Source organism: Alligator mississippiensis, chromosome 9, assembly GCF_030867095.1.
Source record: "Alligator mississippiensis isolate rAllMis1 chromosome 9, rAllMis1, whole genome shotgun sequence".
NCBI lineage: Eukaryota > Metazoa > Chordata > Crocodylia > Alligatoridae > Alligator > Alligator mississippiensis.
Window position 1 is genome coordinate 67592336 of NC_081832.1, and position 27554 is coordinate 67619889.

Consider the following 27554-nt stretch of genomic DNA (forward strand, 5'->3'; position numbering starts at 1 on the left):
GGAAGGAGGAACAGTTGAAAAAGGCAAAAGTCATTATATGAATAATGAACAAAAAACCCCCAAACAAATATGAAGATGTAAAAACACTAAGACAATGCTTCATATTTCGAATTGTCTTCAAAATGATTTTATTCAGTATTTTACAAACAGTATCATAGTCTTTATAGGAAAGTACATCAAGAATCAACTACTTGAAATCAACTTTGTTACATTTCAGAATATTTACATTCATAGAAGAAATGGGTCTTTGATGTTTAAAAATATTTGGCTTTCTATATATATATATATACACACACACACACAAAGCTGTAGGCAACAGTGGCATATCAGTGTTTCAAGTTGCATTTGCAAGCAAGGCACTATGAAGTCATATAGTGTGATAAAATCATTTTATTCAAGTTAAGGACTATGTCTAAGCTGTCCAAGTTTATGGCCCACTCCTCAAGCATGCCAGTAACTTCATTCACAAGATTCAGCCCACCAGTTCAAAGGGGACCACTCCAGTGAATAAACTTACGCATCTACTTAGACGTTTGCAAGTTTAGGGCCATGGAAGGCAATGAACAAGCCACTGTGGGTAACAACATAAAAGGGCACAGCTGTATTGTCCAGCCAGGTGCCTAAGACAGTAATCACTAGCAGCTTCCAAGATGCCAGCCACATGGTAGTGCAGTTATACTAGATCTAGTACTGTTACAGCAGATCTCCTGAAGTAATTAAAACCTCTGGAAGAAAAATGTTTTCCCCAAACATTTGGATGAATAAGAATTTGCAATTTTCAGTGTTGCCTGCATGTGAAAAGGCAGCATGCATGAAAGCGCTGTTTTCTGTAGCACCAAAGGATTAAGTGACTTAAAGCTTAAGACTGGGAATCAAAAGCCCCAGTTTTATACCTGACAATGTTACAGACCTTTGCTGTGCCCAGCAACAAGTCACCACCACTCTGGGCCTTTCTTTGCCTGTCTTGGGAATACAAAACAGTGCATTTACAAACAAATTAAATGCCACATGTGCTCCAGGCTCACCTGCTACAGAAGGAAGAAGTATTAGAGTTATATAATAAATGTTACATTCAAAAGTAAACAACAAATTCTAACTAATGGTTTCAAACTACAGATAATCCTGCTAAGCATGTATGTAGGTCTTCACAGACACTTATAAAACCCTCATAAGGTGGTATTATCTCCTTTTTACGAACAGGGTCACTGCGTTATTGAGGTTAAGTGCTTTGTTCAGCGTGACAAAGGAAATCAGTCCAAGAGCTAGGATTTGAACTCAGAATTTTCTGGCTTCTTTTCTAAGGATCATTAGGACATGTGTCTTTCTGTTATGACAGATAACCATATAATCTACATGGTCAGGGAGTGAGTTTACATACCGTGAAGTCAACAAATCCTAGAAGATGAGTTAGAGTATGGACCACTCTAAATTTTCCAGTTCTGGTGAATTCAAAGCAACCTGAATTCATGTCGTATTCTAATCCTGGATGGGCATTACAAGGAACTGAACAACCCTTTAACTCAAGGCCAGCTTCTGCCACTTTCTAAAGAGCATTTTATTAATTCTTTGAGAACAAAAGGACTAGCTCAAGACTACTTCATATGAATTATAAGTGTGATAGAACAAGATTTTTAGTACTGCATGCTGAAAATCTTCCTATCAATGCATGTATATTCCATACAGTTTTTCTTCTGTTCATTGAGCTAACTATCAGCATTTGAAGTGGTACTATTTTTGAAGTCTTTACAATAATAGCAGATTGGAGTATACAGTACTTCTGGATGGCTCCACCATGGAACTCAACCCTGTGCCTTAAGATGTTTTTATGTTATGCCCAGAGGAGTCTCTCTAGTTTAGAGGATGATTCACATAAAAAGGAGGAAAGAAAGAATGGAGCATTTCCAAGAAGTTTGGATTCGTCAAGAGTCAGAAGATCCTATCCCAATCAACATAATGGCCCCAATCAACGATCCTATTCCTTTCACCATCTAAAACAAGGTGAAAGGCAAACCATGTCTTTAAAAGACCATGATTGAGATTGTGTCCTGATATACAGTACTTTAGGTCTGAAAGATTCATTCTGAACACTTCATGTTCAAAGGTTAGATACAATGGGATGCTATCAGAACATCCTGCATACATCTACAGCTGGGCTTAGTCCCCCACTAAACATTATTGACTTCTCACTGATCTCATTGACAACAGTTTAGGAGGGAATGCCTTGGTTAGATTTTGAGTTCGTATCCTCTAAAATTGGTGCATCCTCTTACATGTAACCTAGAGGACCTACGGATTTTGACAGTATAATAACGCAGAACTCCCACACTAACACCCAATATTAAATACCCATGCACCTAACAGAGGCACAAAGGAAGGTTTTCCATTTTTTAGAAGACCAGCAGGGAGAAAGAGGCATGTTTTGACATCAGAAAGGCACATTACTGGTTTGACATATCTGCACTGGCAGCAGAATTGTGAGATTTTTCAAGTCAGCTGGTTCAGTCAATGTTCTTAAGATTGCTTAATGAACTGTGGAGCATTAAAAAAATTTCAAGAAAGAAAATTGTCTTCAAGTAACAAAATAGAATAAATCAGTGGGAAAAGCAAGTGGTAAATAAAGTGTTAATAATGTGTTAGATCTTGGCCAAGAATTGGTTCTAATTTTAGAATATGCATCAGCTGCAAGAACATGTGCATTAAGACCTCTTTTGAAGCAATGCCCAACAACCTCACGCTCAGGAAGAGATTATAGGAATACAGTAAGCCAGTTATATAAGTAGAGTCATTATTGAGAACCCACAACTGATGTTTTTCACTTCAAACTCTTGTGGCTACCAGCCTTTTGCTGTAAAGTACAGGAAAAAGTATGCTTTCATATGCTGCAGCCCATGTCAGTTTAGAATGGATAATTTTTTTTTATTTAACAACACATATTTCCACTAACTTTTAGGATATCATTGAGATTAGATTTGACTGGTTTATAATGAATGCATAAAATAGGCACAGAAATGGCAAATTATACCATGCAAGAGCAAGCTTTAGAATATTTCAAAGGTTTTTATTAAACAAGGCCCATATTAAGGGGGACTCATGGTTTCATGCATGGTCCTGTTACGCAGATTTGCCATGCTGAGGCCGTTGTGTAATCTGGAGTGAGGCTTTAAAACGTTCACTTTAGGTTGACCACATTGTGCACTAGCTTCAAGTCATACAGCATGCTATAAAATGCAATTGCCAGGAATGCACCACTGTCAAGAAAATAGCAGACCTCTGAATCAGCTGCATCTAACTGGTTACAGCACATGGAAACATTTAGATTCTTGCCCCACCCTCCAAAGACCCACACAATGCAACATAATCTAGCCTCAAGGGCACAGAAATAGTCTCATCTATGATACATTAACACTGGCCAACTTCTGGCTACACGTTTACAGGTACAGACAGGAGGAACTAGACAAATCCAACTGCTTACAGTATATACATGTGCATGTGAGAAAGTGAGACAAAAGGGGAGGGTCTACACATTCTCCTATAAGGCAGGAAGTAGCGCACCAAAACTGCTGCTACAGCATGATCACCAGGTAAAGGAGCAAGAAATCCTGGTTATCGAAATGTTTAGCAAAAGCTAAATTTAAAAAAAATGGAAAAAAAAACCAGTAGTAAAACATAAAATGTTTGTAAACGGCATTACTAGCTTTGATTATAAAAAGGTTAGATTCTATTTACTAAACCATAAAAAGTACCACAGAATGTCCCCAATAGATTCATCTCAAACTTTTCCAGCCAAAAATACTGCACCTTCAGAATTGTGCAAAATGAGACACAAAGAAAAAATTTCCTGAAAGAAATACAATTAATACCTAGACGCTTCTGTGATAAAAAGAACTGTTTCTTGGTATTATTTTCATCATGATTTCTTGTTTTTTTGCACTTTTATTTAAATGTCATGGATTTCATGATATTTATAAGAAAACAAGTTCACATAAAATGATGCTATTGGCACCTAGGGTCAAGCACAAGAGGCTACATTTTACTCTCAGTAACACCCATGCAGTTCCACTGCCTTCAAGTCAATGTAGCCACATAGATGTAAAGGAGACAAATTTAGCCATCAAATGGAAAAAATGACAAAAGGGAAATAAAAAAATCTCATGAAAACAGACATTTGTTTGCTCCCTAAAACGAATTGCACTAAGGATTTAAGACCAACTTAAAGGATTAGCTTGTAATGTATCCTAGAAGTAAAAAAAACAACAAAAAAAGATAAAACCTATTTGCATTGTTTAAAATAAATGTATGAATCTGGAAAAAAAAAAAAACCACATGCCAATATCAGGTGTAAACAAATTCACCCTGTGGCCATGTTAAAAAGGTATCTGACATGCAGTGTGCTACCAAAATGTAACTAGTGCAAACTCTTTGCATTAGAAAATGCATTCCAGCTAAGATAAAACACAGTTTTCAAATTTGTTTCTCAGCGTTTTCCTTTTTTTCCATGCCTGAATTTGTTCAGAAATGTGTCATGGACATAGCATCCTCTGTGAAAATGTATGCCATTATAAAACTGCCAAACCAAATGTTTTTGCAACCTTTATCCTTTAAATAAGCTTTTTGCTCTGGAATGATGGTGTCTGTCTGTCAAGCAATCACTGGCAGTCTTTTGGCATCTTTTGTTACTAATTAGTAAGAGTTGGCAAGTTTTAACTCTTGCTGATATGCAGTATGTTGTGTGAAGGTTCCCTAAGGACTGAAGTCACTCCAGACCTCATCTTCAAGCACCTTTGTACACAGAGTTTCCTCGTTATCTGAAGATGCAGACTCTGACTCTGTCGATCCCATAGTGCTCGGTGTAACTGATATATTAAACAAATGCTGATGGAGATTTCAGGGAGGGACCTACAGTATTTGTGTTCATATAAAATGGAACCTACTGAAAACTGTGTTTAATAAATAAGTTTATAATTACAGGAAATTAAATGTTGCCACTAGCACTTTCTGGTAGAAAAATTAAAGAAAAGTCTCTCTACTTTTCAGTCTATCATGAAGTATGCAGTGTAGATGCATCAAACAGCTGTGCTTTTAAGAATCACGGGACTTTCTTCTTCATCCTTTGAAACCCTTGGACTACTAGATGAATGTCTGTATTTGATTCTGTAAAAAATGGAAAAAATAACTGATAATACAACACTCCCAAAAGAAACATCCTCTGAAATCCCAAAGTTAGTTTGTCTGTAGGAATTCTGATTCAGGAACATAGGCATGTGTCTGACTTTAAAATATCCCGTTGACTTTAATGGGACAAATCACACCTTAGGCTATAAACGGATGTCACCAAACGAAGACAGTCAGCTGTGCTGGGGTGTCCCAGAACAAATGATCCACTTCACTGGGTGACACAGTTGTCACCAATTATCCACCAGTTCAGGCCCCTACTGCTCCTGAGGCGCAATTCTGCAGGACAACTGCAAACAGGGGAACCCACTATCACATCCCAACTTGGGATGCACCTCTGTCAATGGGGGAACCACCCAGGGCCATAAAAATGTGCTATGTGTGTCTAAGGAATCCCCTGCCAGGCAATTCTTAGGGTGCGCATCTGTAAGCAGGGAACCTGCAGTATTCACCATGGGAATCTCCATCCTTCTTGGGGCACATCTCTGCAAACAGGGGGAACCTGGGCAGGCACCCCCAGGGCTTCAGGGACCCAGTCCTGTGTACCCTAAGAAGGACTCCAGTGTGTGAAGGATAAGTCCCTGAAGACCCGGGGCAGTTCAAGAGTGCAGGCAGCTCTGGACTCCCACCATAAAACAAACAGACACCTGCTGCAAAAAAAGCAGCACAATTTTATACCACCTATATATTGTGGCCACAAATTCTGTGGTGCGACAAGAGGTATGGATGTCTGTTTGCTAGACCTTTGCGCCACCACACAATTTGTATGGCAGCACAAAGGAGCCATTTGTTACAAGCCTTAAAGTCACACACATGGTTAAGTATCTTCCCGAACTGGGGCCACAGTGAAGCCCTGAACGCCCTCGTGCCTACCTGGCTGTTTGGGACAGGCCACCAGAGAAATGCTAACCTACCAAAAGACAACGGCTCTGCCCACAGGCATGTCCAGCAATTAGGGAGAACAAAGGGGTGACAGCTGTCCTGAGTAGCCTGGAGTGTGCCTCTTAGTGCTTCTCTCATATTCTCAGCTGTAGGAGAGCCCAAACATTATATTGGGCTGCACATTCTGGGATGCTAAGGGACATCTTCTCAGAGCCCTGTTAGTTCCACAGATTGAAAGAGTTTTGTACTTCACTGAAACCCAGGTGACTTTCCAAAATAAGCACATCAGGAGAATTTGGATAATGCATTTCTATATTGGGGAAGACTTTCAAACAAACCAACCTGACTAATCAAAACCATCTGATCTAAAAACAAACAATGTCACCTTATGTACTCAGGTGTCAATGCTACTTTTGTTAACAGCTTTAAAATATGGTTATAATTCTTAAAACTATGTGAAATGGCTTACTTTTAAACACAGAGGCTCTTTATGTAAAATGTTGCTTGCATTAAACACAGCACTGGAAGCTGTGTTGAAAACAGGAAGTTCAAAGAACTGCAACTGTAGAGCCAAATTCTTCCTTTAAGGAAACCTATCCAAAGCCTGCCCTGCTCTCCAAGTAATGAGCTAATAGTTGTTTCCTGTATATTTAGTCCTAACCTCTTGACCACTTCTTTTACTTTACTCTAAACTCCATCCACTTTGTGAGCAACTGTCAAGCAGCAACAAGTGCTGCATGTACAGCCCATCAGTCAGACACCATCTTCGACTCTTAACTCCATTAATATCACGAGAGTAAGTCTGACCCATTCTATTGCGTATTTCTTTTTTCTTGAAGGTTTCTCATCTGCCTGGCACTTACTATGCAGCTGGAATAAAACAGCTAGGAGGCAGCTTTATGAAGGTATTTATCACGCATGTTAGTGGTTTCCTAAGAAAGTAGAGTAGAAAACAACCTTTACCCTTTAACCAGCAGCATCTGCTCAATGGTGTCTGGAAGAGGAATACCATAACTTTCTGGGAGAAAGAGAGTAAGGATTCCTGTCAGCACAGTCAGGCTTCCCATCAGGATGTATGGCAGGAATCTGTCATAAGCACCTGGTAAAACACAGGACATGCCAACATCAGGTATACAGTATTGTCAACCCCACCATGCCAAAAATCATGAGACGAAAGAAAAAAAAAAAATCAAGAGATTGGCACGTAAATCGTGAGATGCTAGTTTTGAAGTGTGTGTGTGTGTGTGTGTGTGTGTGTGTGTGTGTGTGTGTGTGTGTGTGTGGGCAGTGTTATCTGTGAAGGTGTTGAGGGCTGTGGGTGTGTGTGTGGGGTTTGGAGCCTGGAGAGGTCGAGTCCCCACACACCCTGGCAGGATGTGGGGTACTGTGGGTCAGGAGTGAGAAGCAGCAGCAGGGCTGGGCAGGCTGTGGCTTGGGACTGAGGAGCAGACAGACAGAGACACAGATGCACAGAGACAAAAACACAGACAGCACCCCACTGGTAAATTGAGGGGAAGGGGCAAGGGGAGAGGGAGACTGAGGATCCCGCAGTGAGGAAGGGAGTGGGGGCAGGGGCAAATGGGGCCCAGGGCTGGGGCACATCACCCAGAGGTGCGGAGGAAAAGGGGAGCACAGCTCCCCGTAGCAGTGCACCCCATCAGGGACGTCATGGTGGCACGTGCCCCTGCAGGGCAGAGGCAGACTGCCTGCTGCAGGCTAGGACTCTGTGCCCCGCTGCCTTTGCCCTGGGAGCTCAGCTGTGCGATGCCATTGCTACCCCGCCAGGTGGGGAGGAGATGTGTAGTGTGTTGCTACGCATGGTGCGTCATCTGCCCACCTGGCGGCAGGAGACACTGGGGTTGTGTGACTGGGGTTGGGTGGCTGAGCTCCTCAGGCAAGGGCAGCAGGGTGCAGAGCCCAGCCTGCAGCAGGCAGCCCACCTCTGCCCCATCACTGAGTCCTAAACTTCCAAATGAAACAAAGCATTCAGTGGTCCTAGGATTTCTAAATGCTTTCTGAGTTGAGGTTACCCAGAACAAAAAGAGTAGAAGTTGCTGGGATTCCACTGTAGCCTGTTTGCTAGCTAACCTAAGATAGATAACAAGGGAACTGCCTGGATTTTATGAAGCAAGATGAAGGAATGGCCATGAAAATATATGTTTAACCCAGTTCACTGGAGCAAAACTCAATCTATCCTTGCACTTGTATTTTGTCTCCAATGCTACGCCACTTGGGGGGAAATACAATAACCAGAATCTTACCAAGGTACACAAAGTATGGCGAGAGGATGCTGCCCAACCTGGAGGCCATGGAACTTGCTCCAACTCCCATATTCCTCACAACTGTTGGGTAGAGCTCAGCAGTGTACACATAAACCATTGAAAAGGCAGACGTGATTCCAAATTTCCCAAACATGACCAGGATAATGGACATGATCTGAAGAGCTGAAATAAAGATCCGAAAAAAAAAGCATAAGCACAGTGGCACGTCACCAGGTTGGTTAGTTCAAGAGTTATTTTCACATTTTCTCTTGCATTAATCCCTGGTGTGTATGGGATTTGGAGTTTTGTGCGCCAACTTTGTTAATTTGTTTAAACCCAGATTCTTGATAAAACAGATTTGCTTTTCTCACGAGGATATCTAGCTCTTCAAAAGTTAAGGACTGAGACGAGAGCCCTTGAGAAATAAAGGACTGGAAAGGACCTTGTGGGCTACCGAGTCCAATCCCTCACTATTACAGGCAAGATTTAGATAATCCACTTCATGAATTGATCAAAACCCTTCTTAGAATTAGTTGAATTTTTGACCGTGCTGCACCTTTTTGAAGTCTGTTCTGAAGGGTAGAAACCTTATCAAGAAGAAGAAATGTTAGCAATGTATTTCTAGGGCCTTCCTTCAATCCTAACTTGTGGAATGAATTCTGTAATGAAAACAGATCATGCCTCAGTCCAGTTGGCTTAAAAGCCAGGAAACAAAAAACATAACCACCCCGATCCTCTGAGGATAAGATGGTTTGGATTTTAGTTTATTGTTTATTTGCAAAATAGGTGCACATACTATGACTGATAAGAACCTGCTCAGAGTCAAAACCACTAAGGGAAAAACAATGGTGGCAATTTTACTGTACCGAGCATAGAGATCTAAAGTGATGGGACTCCAATGCACAGTGTCTTCCTTCAAAAATATTTAACTGCCAAACGTTCCCTTAAAAAACAGCACCACACATTTACTTTTCAGGCTTCTGCTTATCACAGAATAATACAGAAAATAATTGACAAATGGTCCCAATTCTCTAGGGAAAGAGCACCTACTAGTACCACCCAGGCAACCCTCATGACTTCTCTACTGGCTTTACTCCTGCTGTCACAGTAGAGTTTGACTGCTGCAGCATGGGAATAAACAGTGTTTGAGAAAGAAAAGACTCAGGAAAGACCTGATGTCTCATGCAAACTTCTAGAGCCACAGAGGTGGAGGAGAGGGACAAGGATAGGAAAGGACCATCTGCATTTGGTCCACAAGATTCCTCTCCTTCACATCTGCTGAGTGCTCAGCACTAGATTTCACCCCTATAGTATATGAGTTTTATATCAGCTAAAAGGTCCATACATGCAGGCACCAGCTGAATGAAGAGAAGAACACAGCCTCCCAAGAACAACGCAGCTGATATTGAATACCGTCGGGGGAGATTTCGGAGAAGAAGCCAGGAAATAACATAGGCTGGAACTTCAGTAACCGCCGAAAGGAAACAGTTTAAATAGGCATCTCCATGCAGGTTAGGAGTGTCAAGCGAGAGACCAAAATAGCCGACAGAGATTATCATCCTGAAAGACATGGAATAAAGGAAAGAATCAGACTACTTGCTCCTCTTCCTCTGTCTCCTATGACCAATCTGCCAAGAGCCACTCACTTTATTACAGTGCATTCATTTAGTGCCTAATTAATTAACATTGATTTAATGCCTACCAGGCTCTCTCACTTCTGAAACTAGCCTCAAAAGTGTATCCTGCAGGGAACAGTCAGACAAGGCTTCTCAAGACTTAAATTCTTTGTCCAGTTTTTCCTTGAATTGAAAGCAATTTCTGAAAACCCTCAAGGCTAATGTGACTGGAGGATTCCAGAGGAATTTTCCTGGTGCCCAAGTACATGAAATCACAACCTACTGGAAATCACTATTGCTGAATGTTCTTACGGGAACAGTGGCTGCATACAGCTTCCGCCATCTTAGACCAAGTATGTATCTAGTTTTCTCCAATTATACTGCTGTAGCAAAACCAGTTCATGCACGTGTCATTCCTCAATGAGGCAGCATGGGCCCTTGCTCACTGAGCTGATTCCTGCCAGCACATATGGCTTTTAACACAGAGCTGAACAATCTGGATGGCAGAGAGAAGGGCATCAGTCATGTTCAAGATGCATGACTGTTCACTGTAATGCTAAAACCACTGAAAAATAATTACAGGCTTAGTATAAAAGCTCAGAGTTGGAGAAATGAACTTGGCCAGCTTCCAAAGTTAAGACCCAGCCTTGATGAGATTTTTATTAACTATGGATAGTGAAGGGGAAAGGGAACGCTGGGCAGAGGGAGTTGTGCTCAGAGAAAGAAAACTCTGACTGCTCTTTCCGCTGACCTGCGTGCTTGCAGTGGTTTTGCAAATCAAGGGAACTAGAACCTGGGGAGGGAAGGTTATGTTTCACCAGCAAAAGGACAAACACTAGACTAGAGAAATGGGGAGTTAATGACTACTGGCCCTCTCTGAATGAATACATATGCGCTCTCCTTTACCATTAATTGTAGCACTGCCCAGAGCCATCAACCAAATCAAGATCTACAGTGCTTGGCACTTTGCTTGGCCCAAAGTAAATAATCACCCTACTATAAAAAGCTTGAACTCTGAAAAACAGCCTCTTTTCCCTTCAGGCACAGTTAAAAGGCTTCATGATTCAATTGCTTAAAACAAAATAAGGAGCTTTTGGTATACCTGCAGAGACATAAACAGGCCCTTTGTAAAGCAACATGACTAAGAGGAAAAGCTAAGAGGTCACTATGACCTAGCAGGTTTCTTCCCATAACCTGAAAGCCAAAGCTCTGCCTGGCCAAAGAATTATTGTTCAAAGAGTTTAATGAGATAGACAAACAGTTCTCCCAGCAAACTGTCCTTTTGAAATCGGTTGCTGACTGAATTTCCTTCTCTGCCATATGCAGATCTGCACGTTCACAAATTAAGCCCAAGAGAGTACCCAATTCAGGGCTCCTTGCACCAATGCAGTTTACATTAGGCTGTCACAGTCAAGAGAACAAGTTCTCATAGAGGGATTCACACATTACTTAATGATGTGGTTTCCCACTCCTGACCAATGAAAGAGACTGGAAAAGGGATTAGGTAAGGGATCTGTTGTAGGCTTATTGCCTCTGAACCAAATCTCAAATGGTCTGAGATGGGTGATGTTGGGGGGGTCTCACCCCAAAGTATAAAATATTAGATCCACAGTTCATAGTGCAGAACCATCTTTACATTATTCACAGAGGAGAAAACAGTGGTCAGCTTTTCCAAAGTAAAAAAGACACTATGATGGCTGCTGGCTGTGAACTCAGAGGACAGGAGGGTCAGGCAACTCTTCCAAAACCAGCAGAATTCCCATCCTCAGTGCACACTGCACGTGCTGGACACAGCCATTTTAACACTAGGTTTTTCCAATAGAATATTCTCTGCCTGAAGTAAGCATATCTGGAATATGGCAAGAAGACATCAGGCTTGGATCAGTTTTCTTAAACAAGTGAAAAGCAAGCTAAATAAGTTAATGGGTTCAATACTTTGCTCATATTCACTATCTAATTAAAAATGTGATGAAGTCACTTATGTAAATACTATTTACAGACTATATAATAATTGTGGTTCTTTGAGAGGCTCTTCTTTCAGGCCTGCATGGGGGGGGGGGGAAATGTAGTCCTGTACAGGGGAGGATCCTAAATAAATACATTAATAAAATGTAAAAAACCCCAAACAACTCCCCCCCAACCCCCCCCCCAAAAAACCCCCCCAAACAAAAAAAAACCCAACAACCCAGCAGCACTGCACTCAGTAGCCTGTATATTAGGCAGAATTATTCCTAAAGACCTATTCCAGAATAATTCCCATGTGATTACTCTTATCCTGGAATACGAGCAAGTTAGTCTGAACAAGCTGAATTCACTTCCACAGGAATTTAATGAGGAAGAGCAAGTCTACTTTAAATTCACAGCCTAATATTAATCAGAATTAACTTACTTGTACAGACAAACCCAGCCATGGTAATTTTTAAACAATAAACTTGAACTAACTTCTCTAACAGCTATTAAATTACAGCTACATCACAATTGCCCTAATTCATCTCTTTGCAGATCAAGAGATATTGACCCTGGAGGAACTGAAGGAACTGAATGGCAGCTGATGCTCCTCCACTCTGTATGCCTTTGGCTATTGTGTTCATAAGGATGGAGATAACTGCCAAGAGTGTAAGGACAATCACTATGTAGCATACCCCAAATGAAAAACATCCTGCACTTCATCTTAACCTGACTTAAGCTGCTCTTTGTCCTTTGAATTCTCACTACTTGTGTTGACTGTGCCACTTCCTATAAATAATTCTTTAAGCATTCTTAGCCAGCAGTCACTTACTGTTGGCTTCATGCTTGTGTTCTTGGAACATACTTTTACTTACCAAAGAATCACCGACATAATAGTGATAGATCGGATATTTCGGGTCCTCAATAGGTCCAAAAAGCTGTACGTTTGCTGCACCTGGGAATCCAAGTCTTGCATCTGAAGGGAAAAAAAAAACCAGTACAAAACCATAGGAACAATGTCACTAGAGTATGAGGCTGATCATAAAGAAGACATGGACAGTGCTGATTATCTGAACAGGTTGTAGACACCTTGCTTAGTGAAGAGATTTATCTAAAGAGTATTAAAACCTGTGCATTGTTCCTAACAGTGGGAGTGATGAACATTAGAAAAACTACTAAGTAGAGTGACAGATTGCATGCTTTAAAGGAAAAGGTGTTGATTTACCTCAAGTTAATGCTTTAAGAGATAATTACAATTTTGGATTAAAAGTTGTAATTATATCATCACTTCTGTTCTTTAAATATCATTACTGGGAGGGGTCTTTGCATAACTGCTATAAAGTACAAAAAATACTGAAAGTTAGGGCTCTGATCTTGCAAATATTCAAGCAGTATGTAAATTTAGCTAATAGAAAGTCTCACTGATGTCAACAGGACTGCTCCTGTTTTTAAAGTTAAGCATCTGCTTAAGTACTCCATAGGATTAAGGGCTAAAAACTGTGTTTTTAGTAAAAACTTTGTAGCAAATATATGCAGTAATTTCAAAATAAAACTGCTTCAGCATTAACAATGAAAAGTGATTTAGACTTTCAATATACTGGTCTTCTGCTTAACCCAGAGGACATTCTTGGCTCCCACCTATTTGCTGACAGTCTCTATGACAAGAAGACCCCTGCCCTGATTCCCTCTCTCCCACCCCTCCTCCAAGTCTAAATAACAGAGACCCCAGAAGAAGCACTTTGGTTCTTGTGAACCCTTTGTGAACACATAGGACAAAATTTTCTAGTAAAAAAGCCTCAAGATATACTTGGCACTTCGAGATTTTTCTATATTATTTGAAGTGGATGTGGCAACTTTAAATATTTAGAAGATAACATCCCTTGTTTGCTATAAGAGGGGCTTTTTGCATCTAGGCTGCATCCCAATTGCTGCTATGTGCAGAGATCAGCACCATGAGCCAAAGCAAATTAAAAAAAAAGCCGTGCATGAAGTTCCTCTCTCAACAATGACTGAGAAAGGGAAATTCTAAGAAACAGTATTTAAAAGTCAATCCTCTCAATTCCTTAACCTTGCTAATAATACTTCACTTTAACTAGTGGACAGGACTTTATTTCTTCAGAACATCTCATGCACTGTGTGTAAGTTATACCAGGCAGAGAATATAACAATACAGTCATACAGCATGAATTTTGGGAACTTTTACTTAGAAGCATTTCCCCCAAAAATATTACAATGGACTAGTGGCACTGTTTTTGCAGCCAAGGTGACAACCAAGCACAGAGCTAATTACAATGCTGTGCTAAGGTGGCTATATATAGTATATAAGATTCAGAGCTTGTGTGTGCAGGTCTATCTTGGGCTTCTCTGCACAGTGACCTTCTGTTGTACAGCGGCATCCTCAAAGGCATCCAACCACTGGTTTTGTACTGTAATTTACTCCCCCATCTTTCTGGTCAGCATCAGTTCTGTATTTCTCTCCCTGATGGAGAAGTTTTTGAGACAAGCTGGCTCATGTGGATGAGGAAGTATCTCAACTGTTCACATCAAATTCCTTCCCAGCTAGATCACTGAGAGATCTGAACTGCAACTAAAGCATGGACCCTGAATGCAAGGGCACGATGCGTGTGCATAGCATGAAGGAATATGTAAAATCTGAGGATCCTACCTTGGTTGCTACATGCATATAGCCCTTTTGTCTTTAAATGAAAGAGTGTAAAAATATCTACTCTGGTACTGGATAAGATTTCACTTTGGAATAGCTGGTCCTAAATAAGTTGGCTATATTTATCCTGCACCCAGATCTACACTCTGCTTATCCTATGCCTGATTCTACCACTGCTACTCCCAAGAGTACTACTTGATTATGCAAGTAGTTTTGATTACTCAAGAGGGGATAAGCAAGGAGTGAAATACTACTTTACCTGAAAAAATGGTAGGATTTCTTAGGGTGATATCTTTTATTGGACCAACTGTGTAGTTGGGGTAGTTAGCCAAGCTTTAGAATGCAAAATATTCATCAGGTCAAAGGGCGGCACAACTGCCTCCCATGTTATACACAATTCCTTGCACTGAAACCAATGGACTCAATTCCAAGAGGAAGAACTCTTATTATTAAGAGTGATTAAAAAGCCCACCTTTAATCTTCAATATAATCTATCTGCTCTAATGTGAATACAGCCTTTCAATAAGGCTAATGCAGCTACCATGGGCAAATGCAAGCTGTTTTTAAAGCAAGCTGTTTGAAATACCCGTTTCCTTCAGGGTACTGCAGAGGGCAAGATAATAACAATCTAATGTTCACACACACTAGGACTCAACTCTTCTACTTTGAAAATCATTGTTGTCCATATAAAAAGAACAACTTCCTACATTTTCAGTGGCTTGAATAGTGTGCTATTTCCATGAAACCAGGCTGCTGCTGCCTGCAGACAAGCATGCTAGCATCCTCCCTGCCACCAGCCTGCCCTTTCTTGTAAATCATGTGATCTTTCCTAAAGGCACTGATTTTGCTCCTGTTTGTTGCTGAGAAACCAGCAAACGGGAAACTAAGAAAACCCAGGAACATAGTAAAGTTCAAAGAGTCACAAGCTGTCAAAAAAACTGCCTGCAAATGATTGAATAGGCAGACAATAAAGAGCCTTACTGGGACAAGCCCTAACAGGAAGCCTGGGAGGGCCTTACATCTGCAGTTAAAGGAAAACAGCACTTTGAATTTAACCCCATAATCTGAAGCTTCATCTATTTAACTGAATGGAAGGAAGAGTGGACAAAATGCTGGCTATACATCTGTCCGCTATCCAGGGACCCAACTGCAGGATCTGGAGCTATTTCAAGACTCCAGAGTCCAAACAGAGCCTAGGCCACTGATTATCAGTTAGGATGCTATGGTACCCTGGGGTGCCTTGAGAGCCTTTTAAGGGTACTGCAGAGTCTGGCATCTCTCCAAGGATTTCAGTGCAACTTCCAAAAGGGAGACAAAACCTGTAGAGCTAAGGTTCAAACTTATGGCTAAAACCAGACGCTGGATTTTCTTAGCCTTTTATCCTGGAATCCTACACTGGCCAACCCTATTGTCCCATAATAAGTAGCTGCAAAGTATCCAAAGTAAGACAACTGCAGGTAATTTACCATGGGGTGGGGGAACGGACACGACAACAATGACAGGTGTGTGTGTGGGGGGGTGGGGGTGCATGCATGTGTGTATCCTTCCTCTACCCGATTTAATGCAAGTCAGATCAACCCAGGATTAAACCTGAAGTCTGTTTTTAGCCCATGTTGTTTTAGCAACAGCTCAACCAGAGAAAGAGACTCCAGGGACACCAGGTAGAAGCAAGGAAAGGATGTAGAGTAATGGCTCTATCCTAAGAAGTCTTGATAGGCATGTCGAGTTGCACCTGCATCTTCGTTCATGTAATATATTTAGACTAGAGAGGTGTCCAGCAGCCCTGGCCAGGACTGGGACTGCACTAGAATGGGCCTTGCACAATCACAAAATACATCCACATTGCAAAATGAAAACCAGTCCTGGTAACAACTACAAGCAAGACTCAGTGGCTCAGGTTTCAGCACAACCAGAGCATAAGCTTACACTTTGGACACCCTGGCATTCTTCCCCCGGCCCATGACATTCTTCCCTGCTACTACAGCCCAGGGTAGAGGTACACCTGCCCCTCCTATAATCACCCCTTTGTCTTGGTGAGTGGACATACACTCAGGGAGTGCTTATAGTTTAAGGAATGTACAGACTTTCCAGTTACATGAGAGGTGGTTAGCTCTGTTAGTCTGAAGTCAGGCAGAAAAGGCAAGGCAGGATGATACATCAAAGACTAATTGGCTCAGAGGCATGAACTTTCACAGGCAACAACCACAGCAGCCAATGAAGTAGGTCCTTGCCTGCAAAAAAATCATGCCTCTGAACCAGTTAGTCTCCAAGGTATCACCTTGCCTTACCTACTTCCAGTTACTAGGTACATTCCAGCCCTGAGTGAGCCTGAATTCCTGCCAATCTAGATGCGCAGTGCAGCATAGAAAATGCTAATCCATTTCTGCCAATGTTTCCACTGGCATCAGTGAACACAATGGATTCAGAGGCTACTTAGTGCCAAAGATGCAATTTTGAAAGCTCAGGAAAGTCTTGGTAGATAGTATCTCTATCCTGATGAAAGCAGGAAGTACTGACCACAAATTTCATTGGAAAGCCTGATCTCATATGAATTAAGGTTCCAGCACGGCTGTAGCTGGACATGGCTGGGCTTGGTTCTGTCATGCTGTTAGAGGCAGGGTTACATTACATCCCACTAAAACAAAACACCTAGACCCTGAGGGACACCAGTTGGTAAGGACACCCTTAAAACACTTAAAGGGCAGAGGGGGGACTCTCCTTTGTCAGGACTGGTCCTTCAATAATGGGGGTTTACAGCATTTACAAGTATCTCTTTATTTTTTAAGACAGGTATGGCCCTACTTTCCTGTCCCCTTGCTCATCCTTTTGGAGGCTTGGGTTTCTGGCTGGGGCATTGGTCTTTATGACCAAGATCAAAGGCTACGAAAACAATTGAAAGAACTGCACCTTGTAAAACAGCCTGAAAATCCAAAAACACTCCTCATCCCACAACTGGGTCTTGCTTCAGCAGACTGACAATGAGTATCTTCAAGTATTTAGAAGATGGCAGAATGCATACATAGACTCAGGGAACATATGATACAGCACTGAGCAAGGAGTAAGCTAGCCAACAAATCTAGCCCCTGTCCAAAAGGCACAAATGGCTACAATACAGAACAAAGCCATAGTGTGCCATCCCCACAACTGGAATGGAGATGGGAGAGGGGTCAGAAGTTTTATGAATAGGAAAGACAGGGAAAGGGATTCAGGTCCTCGAGGCAGGGATTATATTTTACCCATGGGTAAAAGGCCAGGCACATAGTAAGAACTACCCTAATGCAAATGAGCAAACCAAAAATTAAAAACATCTTTAACAGTAATCAGAGCACCACGCAGTCCAATACATATGAATTTTACCTCCATAGGGTCAAATATTACATCGGGAGCTGTAATCCGATTAATTTTTGCAGCTTTACGGAGGATCATTTCTGCCTCTTGAAATCTTCCTTGGGAGATTAGCCACCGGGGGGATTCTGGGATGACCCTGCAATGAGTTTCAGAATAAGTATGTATGCCTTTCCAAGAGACCATTGTTGGAAAAGACAGGCATGCACATGGCCAGAAGCACCATCAATTTAACATGCTGGATCTTGGAGGGATTAAAATCGCAGAGTTATGGAAAGCAGATTAGCGTACTGTAAAGAAACAAAGTAAAATGTTTCTGTTGCTTTCAAAAGGTACGAAGGGGCGTGCACCATTTACACTTTCAAAGTACAGAAGGGAAATATTTTATCTAAAGAAATTAAAGCAGCATGAAACTGCACACGGTGTATTCCGTTGTAGGATGGTAATAGTCAGACAATACATATACAAATTAACAACTGGAGAAGCTGTTATTGGATGAGACGCAGGGAATTTATTAACTTCATCTTCACATGAGAAAGAATGGGGTAGGTAGTGTACTTCCTAGTATTTAAAGAGAAGTAGCACCACCTCGTGGATTCCTTAGAAAACAACAGCACTCAGTTAACTTGTGAAGGAAAACAGAGATCATAAGAGATGTTCAGATGTCATATTGTAATTAAAATGGCACAGCCCTCACTTCCCACAAACCAGTGCCTTCCAGCTGTGCCCTGAGCAAACTCTGACTCTCGGTGTAGCCCACAGACTAACAACATTCAGTCATTCCCTTCTGCCTGAAATGCTAAGGGGCTCAAACCACTGTTTCAAAAAACAAGGCATGGGTTTGTGTAGAAAGGAGCTTTACAGCCTGCCCCAATTAGCCCCAAGCATGACATGGTACCGAGGAAGGCAGTCAGGGCCAGAGGCTGTTCTGCTGTTTCTAACAGACCTCAAACTAAGAACATTCGTTCTTTCCGCCTTCGCTCAAGACAATGACAGCACGGACCTGAGAAAAATATTCCCCTTATTTGTGGAACAAGTAAACTATGTTTATTCAAAGTGAATTTTAATTGCATTTAATTCGTCTTCCCCTTGCACACTGCACTTTACCCAGCTTGCCTAATTTCACTGTTGGGTTCTCACACATTTGTGTAAAGCTACACTGTTCAGGCTATGAACACTAGAGAGGAGGATGATCATTTATTCTATAAGACCTGTTTGCTTTCATCTTTTCCTTGGATGGAATACAAGTATTCTTAGCAATACTTGGGGGTAAATTCTGATGTGACAGTGTCCTGCTAGCTGCAGCTGCACATGGCGGTTTAACGGATACCATACAGAGATATACAATATTTATTTCGGTACACTTTGTTCACGGGCAAGTAAAGTTGCTGAAAAGCAGATTTAAAAAAAAAAAACTGATAAGCAGGCTAATCATGAAGGTACAAGGGAAAAAGCACATATATCAACCCAATTTGAAATCCTACCAGCATTTCCAAGCAGCCCTGTAACTCAGCACAGATCTTTCTGCCAACAGGTGGCCAGAACCCTTGAGCTTCAACATATTAAATAATAAAACAGGCAGCATCTCATACTCCTTCAGAACATCAAGTCCAGCAAAACTCAAACCTTTGAAAACCAGGACACAGAGTTAAGGATGCTGGGACATGTGCCTTATCTTTGTCCCCAAAACTTGCAATACACCAAAGGCAGTTGTCTGACAGCACTCCAGCAGCGTCCAGTCTGACCATGTAGCCGTGCCGATCGGTGCGGTGATTAGTGGAGGCAGGAGAGCAGAGCTGAGCTCCTGATATGAGATGATCTCATCTGTGGGCCTGCCCCATGGTGGAGGAGGGAATCTCTGCATAATCAGAGAAAAGAAATGCTTGTGCACCAAGAGAGATCCAACGTGCTCCTTTGGCAGCTCTACTGTGTAGACTGTGTCAGAAGGGATGGGGGAGAGGGAGTCAGGGGTCTTCTTGTCATGGGGACTGTTAGCAAATAGGTGGGAGGCAAGAGTATCCTGGGCATTTAATAGCGCATGGGAGAAAGTCTACCAGTAGATAAAACTATCTACCTAACGAGGAAGGGCTCGCGAAGGGCAGCCAAGAGGAGGTAAAATTCAGCAGCAATAACATTTCTCTCTCTGGTGTGGGCTCGACAGTTTAGCTGGAGGGCAGATGTGGGTGGCTCCCACTTCAGTACCTTATAAAAGGGAGAGGGTGGCTATAAACACACCATCAAATTGAGGCAGGTGTCACAGATCCAGGCAGAGGATTCTCTGGCTCCCCTGACAGCAGGTGGGGCCATAGGGTGGCCATCGGTTGTCCTCTGTCCTCTACTGATACAAAACTGGATGCCTTTATGTCCTCTATTTTTTTCTTCAAAGACATAAAGGCGTCAGGTTTTGTATCAATAGAGGACAGAGTAGCAGAAAACTGTAAGGTCCTCTATGATGGCCACGGAGGCTGTGTGGAGGTTGTGCCCATTATGAAAGAAGGGGCTCCCTGTGAGGAGAGCTGCAGCTGAGGAGCTGTCTGTGATTGAGGGGGGTTTCACAGGCATTTTTAGGAGGCCTGGATGATAGTCTGAACATAGGGTAAGGATTTTGTCAGCTTTGTTTTCAAAGTATTTGAACCCTTGTTCTTTTGTTCTTTTAATTTTTCTGTCACTTTACTGAAGAGCTCTTGGTAAATTGTGATTTCTCAGCAAATCGATAACCCGGGCATACCCATTTCACAAACAAGAGGACTGACAAGCTCACAGAAACTCAGTGGGCATTTCTTGGAGCACCTGGACACCTAGGGTTTTGTTACAGCAGGTTACCAGGGGGCAAGGCTTACTGCAAAACAGCTGACTAGTTCACCTGCACTTACCCTGAAGTAAAGGACTGGATGCCATATTGCACTATTATACATTGAAATGGGGTGTAATTTGCTAGTGGGGCCTTGGGAGGAAATCAAAGCTCCCACCTCTGTCCCCAAACCTTGGCAGTTTTATTATACACTGACTGCATCAAGAATGTGAGAGAGGTGTGGAGAAGACCACAGAGGTATGCACATACACATCTGCTCCACTATCCCACATAATGTACTCCCCAACCCTGCTCCCCTTCCCAGTTCAATAAGCCAGTTTAGAAAACAGTACCTTGGAAAATGTCACATCTTGCTGTCTGCTGCCTTCTGCTGCTGTGCTTGGGTATTGACAAGCAGCAGCTTGCCTGGCTCATTTACACCAGCTGTGTGCTGACCCAGGCCTCTCACACCTACTATACCCCTGTCTGCTGCACCCAGCTTTCCCCAGCCATGCCCTTGGCCCACCTTGCTACCCTGATCCTGCCCCTCACCTTCAGCTCCTGCCAGCTGCCCCTGGCAGTACAGTACTTTAACCTGTTTCTTGGTTTCAGAGGTTTAAATCTGGGTTACCCCTTCATGCCCTCCAGATCATGTCTCATATGGTAGAAAATGAGAGGCTCAGATTGTGTTAGTAAGGGGACTCCCCCAGATATGTGGAGGCAAGAAGAGGGGCTCAACCCCTCAGAAGAGGAAGATCCTCCACAGACCAGGGCTCCTACCTGGGGGACAGGAAAATAGGCTTAGACTCCCAAAGAAGGGAAGGACCCTGGCCCCAGATCCTAGCTCTTGGGGAGAAGCAGAAAGAAGCGTCAGATACCCCCAGAGAGACCAGGGCTCCCCCCAGGTCCTGTATTTCTATCTAGGTTTTTGCTCTTTAATGAATATCAGGTTCTATATCACTTCCTCATGGGGTGTAATCGAGATCAGAAGCACAACTTGATTACTTGGCTTTATGCAAAAAAAAAAAAAAAAAAAATGCCAATAAAATCAGTCACCTTGAAAATGCTCTCTAGTCCAAGGTTTCTCTTAAAACCCCCAGATTTATATAATCTCAAATTTGCCCAACTAACCCACTCTGCACCACCAAACCCAAGCAACTGTGTATATTTTAGAACTTTTGGAGAAGTGTTAACCCATTAAAAGAAAGGAGCTTTCAGAGGACTATACAGCAGCCAATTCCTGTGAGCACATTGCATAGAGAGTGCCCAAGAGATGAATACAGTTTGAAGCAATAGATCTTGAAGGTGACTACATTCTTCCTGATGAGTGTTCTCATTCACCTTTCCTCAGTCCGTGCTCAAGAGACTGTGATACACATCAAGTATATCTGGTCTTCCTTACCCCAGTCACTGCATGCTTGGAGGTTGTTTTCAACAGGCCAGTTTTCAGCTTCCCCCGTAGACAACCAGGGTTTCACCAGCTACTTGCTCACATAAGGGCAGGCTGAGGGGTTCAGGCACCTACACAAGGTGGGGGTTTCTTCATGTAGGAACATTCACAAGGGTCATCTTCCCACCAGAACAGTTGGAGTCAAACCACCACTGGCCACCTTGAGCTACTCAGTTGTGATGGAAACTGTAAACCTTCCATGCTCGTGCTCATGCAGGGCAATCTGTCCAGTCAATGCTAGGGACAATCCTGAAGAGCTCTGTGCCTTGCTGGCTATTCTTTCTAATTTTATTTCCCAAGCACTAGAAGTAATACATGTCAAGCAACTGAGACCATTTTGGGAATAAGGAGGTCCACAATTTAATCCCCAAGCAGATCTGCATAATCAAGTGCTTGCAGAATCTGAGAAACTTTACAAGAGCTTTTGGGGACCAGAAGAGGCAGTGGCAGATTAAGATTTATTGGGGCACTGGGCAAACAGAAAATTGGAGGCTTCCCACACCCCACTATTAACATGAACAAATCAAGGCAAGGCATGGGGGGGCCCTGGGTGGCTGGGGGGAAGGGGCCCTGCAGCTGTGGCTGGGCCAGGGGTTCACCGATGTCATGGTGCTTGGTGGCCTGGGAGCAGTTGTCATGGAGCACATAGTTCTCCACCTGCAGTTCTGCAGACCTACGGACGTTGTTGGCACTCTAGCAGGTCAATCTGAGCCCGATCTCGGACATGTCGGGCCTGCTGGGCATGGCAGGGGCCGCTGGCTCCCCGCCCAGTCCTTCCCCAGGCTGGCCCTGAGAGCCACACCTGCCCATCTGCCCGCAGAGCCTTGCTGCAGATAGTGCATGGTTGGGAGCAGCCAACATGAGGCGAGGAGGCTGCCCCCACAGAACTGCTACGCCAGCTGCAGAGCCACCAGATAGGAGTGTGCGCCAGGCAGCCCCACCAGGCCCCCAACCATGTGCCCACGCTGCAACCAGCTCTTCCCATAGTGCTGCCCACAGCCCAGGGCAGGACCCCTACCAGTCCCTGTGCACATTGGCTCCGCCTCAGCCTGGTGTCTGGTGTCCTACAGCGCCGCAATGCCTGCAGGAAGGCAGCCATTCATGGCTTGCCCCCGGCACACACAGTTAGCCTCCCCTGGGAATTTTTCCCAGGGGGCTCCTGATTGGCTGGGGCTTCTGGGCCTGGGCCCCGCATATTAATCTGCCTGGGTAGAGGGCTGTACCTGGGGAACTCCTTGCTCAAATAAGCACAAGCTTGGAACACTGTCCTTACCTAGCACCTGCAGGGTACAGGCTAAGTTTTGGGGCACTGCAAGCAAGCATGTAGGGTTTTAGAGTGTTTAGTGGAGGGCAACACCTTTAAAACCTTAACTGTAGCAGAGCTGCTGCACAATTGTAATGTGTGCAGACTTCTCGTCAACAGCCTTGATTTGGCTCCTGATCTTGTACCTGCAAATATATTTTTATAACTCGTTGACATCCAAATATCTTATCTGTGGGTTCAAATTATGTCATTATTATAATACTGAATATAAAACCGTATTTCATAACTCGTCATTATTCACAAGTAGTCCACGATGACTTCGGTCATTGGTTAGGGTTGCTGTTTTTACAGCTTAACAGTTCATGAAACAGCTTCAAATTTAGGCTATGCTTATGCCATCCAGCTTCGAAGCAGTAATGTTCCAGTGCTGCAACTTAGCTTGCAGAAGTGTTAAATTTAAAGTGGGACTTTAGGTGTTATTATCATTATGTCACTCAATGACATGGACATAATAGCAGTTTGCAGAAAAGACCCGCAAAATACATGTGGGCAGAGGGAAAAAAGAATTAAATCCCCTCACAGCAACTCTTTTCCCATTATTGAATAGGAAAAGGGAGATAAGTTTACTGTCCATCTCCCTCTGACTTCCAAACACAGCAGAGATCAGTTAACCTAAATGGTGCTGATTGATGAGGTTTAGGATTCTGTGTTGGTGCTACAGTGCCATCCGCCTGGTTGCACATGAGTTTACTGACCTGTTGCTTTATATAAAACAGTGCTACCAATGGGCTGGATTCTGATCCCAGTTTCACTGGTATAAAGATATTTATAGTGGCATAATTGAAGAGTGACTTTGCCTATGTCACTGACTGAGAGGAAGAACTGAATAGAAACAAGATCCAACGGAACAGATTAAACCTGGCTATTTCTATTATCTATGCTTTCAACCTAACTGCTGAAAAAGAGGACACGCACGCAGTTTCAAATAATAACTTGTTTCTAAGGGTCACCATTGTGTCAAGATCCGACACTGTGGTCATGTAGGCCTTGCATCTGAATCCTGGCAGCCACAGCTGAGACTTTCCAAAGCCTCACACCTTTGAAGGTAGATGCACTCACCACCACAGAGGAATGCAGAGCAGCCCAGGTAAAGTAAGAGCCAGAAGCAGTGTACGCCAGTCTCTGATGAAGTAAGCAAACAGCGGCAGCAACATGTAGCCAAATGCATAAAATATGCAAACACCTAATGTGCAGTATATTATGCGAACTGATTTGCCAAGAATTTCCGTGCCTGTTCAAAACAAGGGAGTGCAAATTAGCATTATGATAAAAACAAACAAAACAAAAGCAGTCAAATATTATAATGCTACATAAGAACCAGAACTACCTGTTAGCAAAACTACTCCCGACATGCTACAATGGATCATTATATTAGACGTTTTCCCCCTGTTTTAAAGAGATAATCACTAGATTTCTCTTGCATCACCAATCCTTCCTCATGGGAAGTACTGATATGAATAAAGACAGTGAAATGAAGAGTTTAAGCTCTTCTAAGCCAGCAAGGACATTATTTCTGATTCTGAACTCCTAGAATTCTCCATCCAACACCAAATTAAAAATTTCTTTAAAAGTATGTTTTTCTAGGCTCTGCCTGGTGAATCTTTCATAAAACAAAGTGTTTTTAAGTTAACCTTTGATAGATCCACAAGGGTGTTCTGGCCAAAATACAAAAACAAACAACCCACCCCCAACAACCAGCCACATAGAAATATTTCTTCAGACCAATGTTGAGTCTATTTCACTTCCAATCAAATACAACTTACTCTTTGCTATAACAGAAAGGATGAAGTGACAGAGGTGATATGATAGTTTAATTTTTACAAAAGGTTATTCTCAAGTCACGCTCTGATTTGTAATTGTTATAAACAAACATGTATTTAGATCTAAAGGACAGAATCTAAAACTTTGAATTACTGGTTCCGTACCTCCACCTGCATATTAAGGAACATGTACCACAGCTCTCCAATTACAGGATGCTTTTGCCTCAGATAAATATCGGTTCTGATTTTCTTCATTTGCCTACTTTAACTTGGCAAACAAAGAAGTTTACTAGCACTATCTTGCTATTTTACCAAAAGGACATTTTGAAACAGACTGGAAATTAGCAAGGCTATATTCTTATTAAAAGTGCTACTTGGGAATAAAATTGCCATTGCTAGCTGGGGATGGGAGGAAGAGAACACTGCCACAAAACACAGGTTATGTATAACACATTTTCGTACCAAGCACAAAAGCCGCCACATAGTTAGAGATCTGTCCCATGCCGACGAGGACAAAGAGCACTGAAAACATCTCCCAGTTGATGGAGAAAACTTGCAGAAAGCTGAAGCCAGTTTGCACCCCCATGGTCACAAACAGAACATTCTTCCTGCCAAACCTTCAAAGAACAAAGACAAAAAAAAAATGTAAGAGGGTTGTAAAACAAACCTTTGTGAAAGAAATCTTCTGTGTGTCTACATGAACAAGGGAGCAACTCAGGCAGCAGCAGAAAAGCATATATACACTAAGAAGTACACTAAGAATCTTGCTGGGCAAAATTAGAATATCTTAAGGGCTGTAATAAAAGGCTTCTTTGGAGCTGTGGTGGGAGGTTCTCTCTTCATTGTTGGACTGAACATGGACATGTGTAGCCATCTAGAAAAGGAGTTAGCCACAATGCATCTGATTAGGTACTGGTGTTTCAAAAAAACATTAGGTGGAGAAGTGGAGTCTTTTAGAGAAGCAGCAAACCTCAGGAATATGGTTATTAAGGAGCCATTTCTGCAATTCTAACTCAGCTATACCAAGTGACACCTTGCTCTGTTAATAACGCAAGTGATTTCCAATGGGACTGTTTGTTCCTTACCAACATAAGGGTGAGCGAGTTTGAGACTAAGTTCTGGTACTTATGATTGGAACAGAAGTTTTAGCCTCAATGTTTTGGCAGGTTCAGTTTATATTTGCATTTTGGCCTGGTTATCTAAATATCATAGCTTACCTTGCCTTCCCAGTTTGGTGGCTGAAACCCTGCTGATCACATATATAATTCCACTTCATAATTAAGCTTGGTCAACACACAGCAATTGTACAAGGAGGGCCAGCTATGGCAGTAAGGGGTATGGTATAAATTTTAGTTTGGCATAAGAAACAATGATTCACAAATGAAGCAGCATAAGGTTTTAGCTCATCTATTTGCTCTGATCTGTTGCTTTCTCACGTAATCTTACCCCTCAGATGAGGAGCGCTCAACTCCTGGCCCATGAGATGCATCTGGCCCCTGCAGCTGTGTCATCTGGTCCATGGGGCTCCCCACAAGTCCATGGAGAGCCCCCTGGGCTGTGGCTCTGCATGCTAGATCAGGCATAAAGGGTAGTATGGGGCCATGTGGGGAAGGTGTGAAGGCCTACCAAGGCCACGAAGGCCCAATCCTGCTGTGGTCTGGCCTGCAGACTGGCCCTGCACCTTTCATGTGACCCACAGGGCCAAAACATTGAGCAGCGCTGCCTGCTCTGAGCCCAGAAAGACAGACTGCAACATGTCTGGGCTACTATTTCAGAGGCAGACTTCTAGATGGTGCTAGAGTATAAGACATACCATAGTGGAGAACTCCATGGGAGTAAAAAGTTGCCTAAACAATCTCCCATGGGATAGTGTGGTGTTCTAGTTATTGAGCTAGTTTCCATATGTACATACTGTTGTATTAATATCAGCAGAAGATATGCTATATGTATTAGCAGAATTACCCTTGCAAACACCATCCTGCAGGGTTCTGTGGATGGATGAAGAAGAGGAAGACCTAGGACCGGCTGGACCAGCAACATCAAAGACTGTACAGGATTAAAACTGACTGATTGTTACAGGGATTGCAAAAGACCAGGATGAATGGAGGAAAGTTATTGCTCTATCAAAGGTGCCCGAATGGTTGGTGTAGCCTCAGGATTGATTGACTGATGTATTAGCAGGGGTTGTATTTAGCAGTGTTCCTTTACCTTGTCACTGAAGTAGAAAGACTGCCGAGTCTTCCTTCACCAGTGTCAGATTCGAAGGGTATGTTTATACAGCAAAATGGCGGTGTGACTAGATCGCACGTTAGCCTATGAATGATAGCTTAATTCATGTAGCACA

The 27554-nt window shown here is 42.7% G+C and overlaps 1 protein-coding gene across 1 annotated transcript in view; it reads right to left on the reverse strand.

Annotated features, from left to right (window-relative positions):
- Window positions 1–111: 111 nt before the first annotated feature.
- LOC102562856 (organic cation/carnitine transporter 2) overlaps window positions 112–27554 on the reverse strand; it is a 43427-nt gene continuing 15984 nt past the window's right edge. The window contains exons 3-10 of the mRNA XM_059712850.1: window positions 25673–25827; window positions 24510–24681; window positions 17898–18024; window positions 12754–12854; window positions 9661–9875; window positions 8316–8498; window positions 7018–7153; window positions 112–5151 (exon numbers count right to left, since the gene is read on the reverse strand). Coding sequence (XP_059568833.1) covers window positions 5064–5151; window positions 7018–7153; window positions 8316–8498; window positions 9661–9875; window positions 12754–12854; window positions 17898–18024; window positions 24510–24681; window positions 25673–25827 — 1177 coding nt within the window. The 3' untranslated portion in view covers window positions 112–5063. The remainder of the gene's footprint in view (window positions 5152–7017; window positions 7154–8315; window positions 8499–9660; window positions 9876–12753; window positions 12855–17897; window positions 18025–24509; window positions 24682–25672; window positions 25828–27554) is intronic.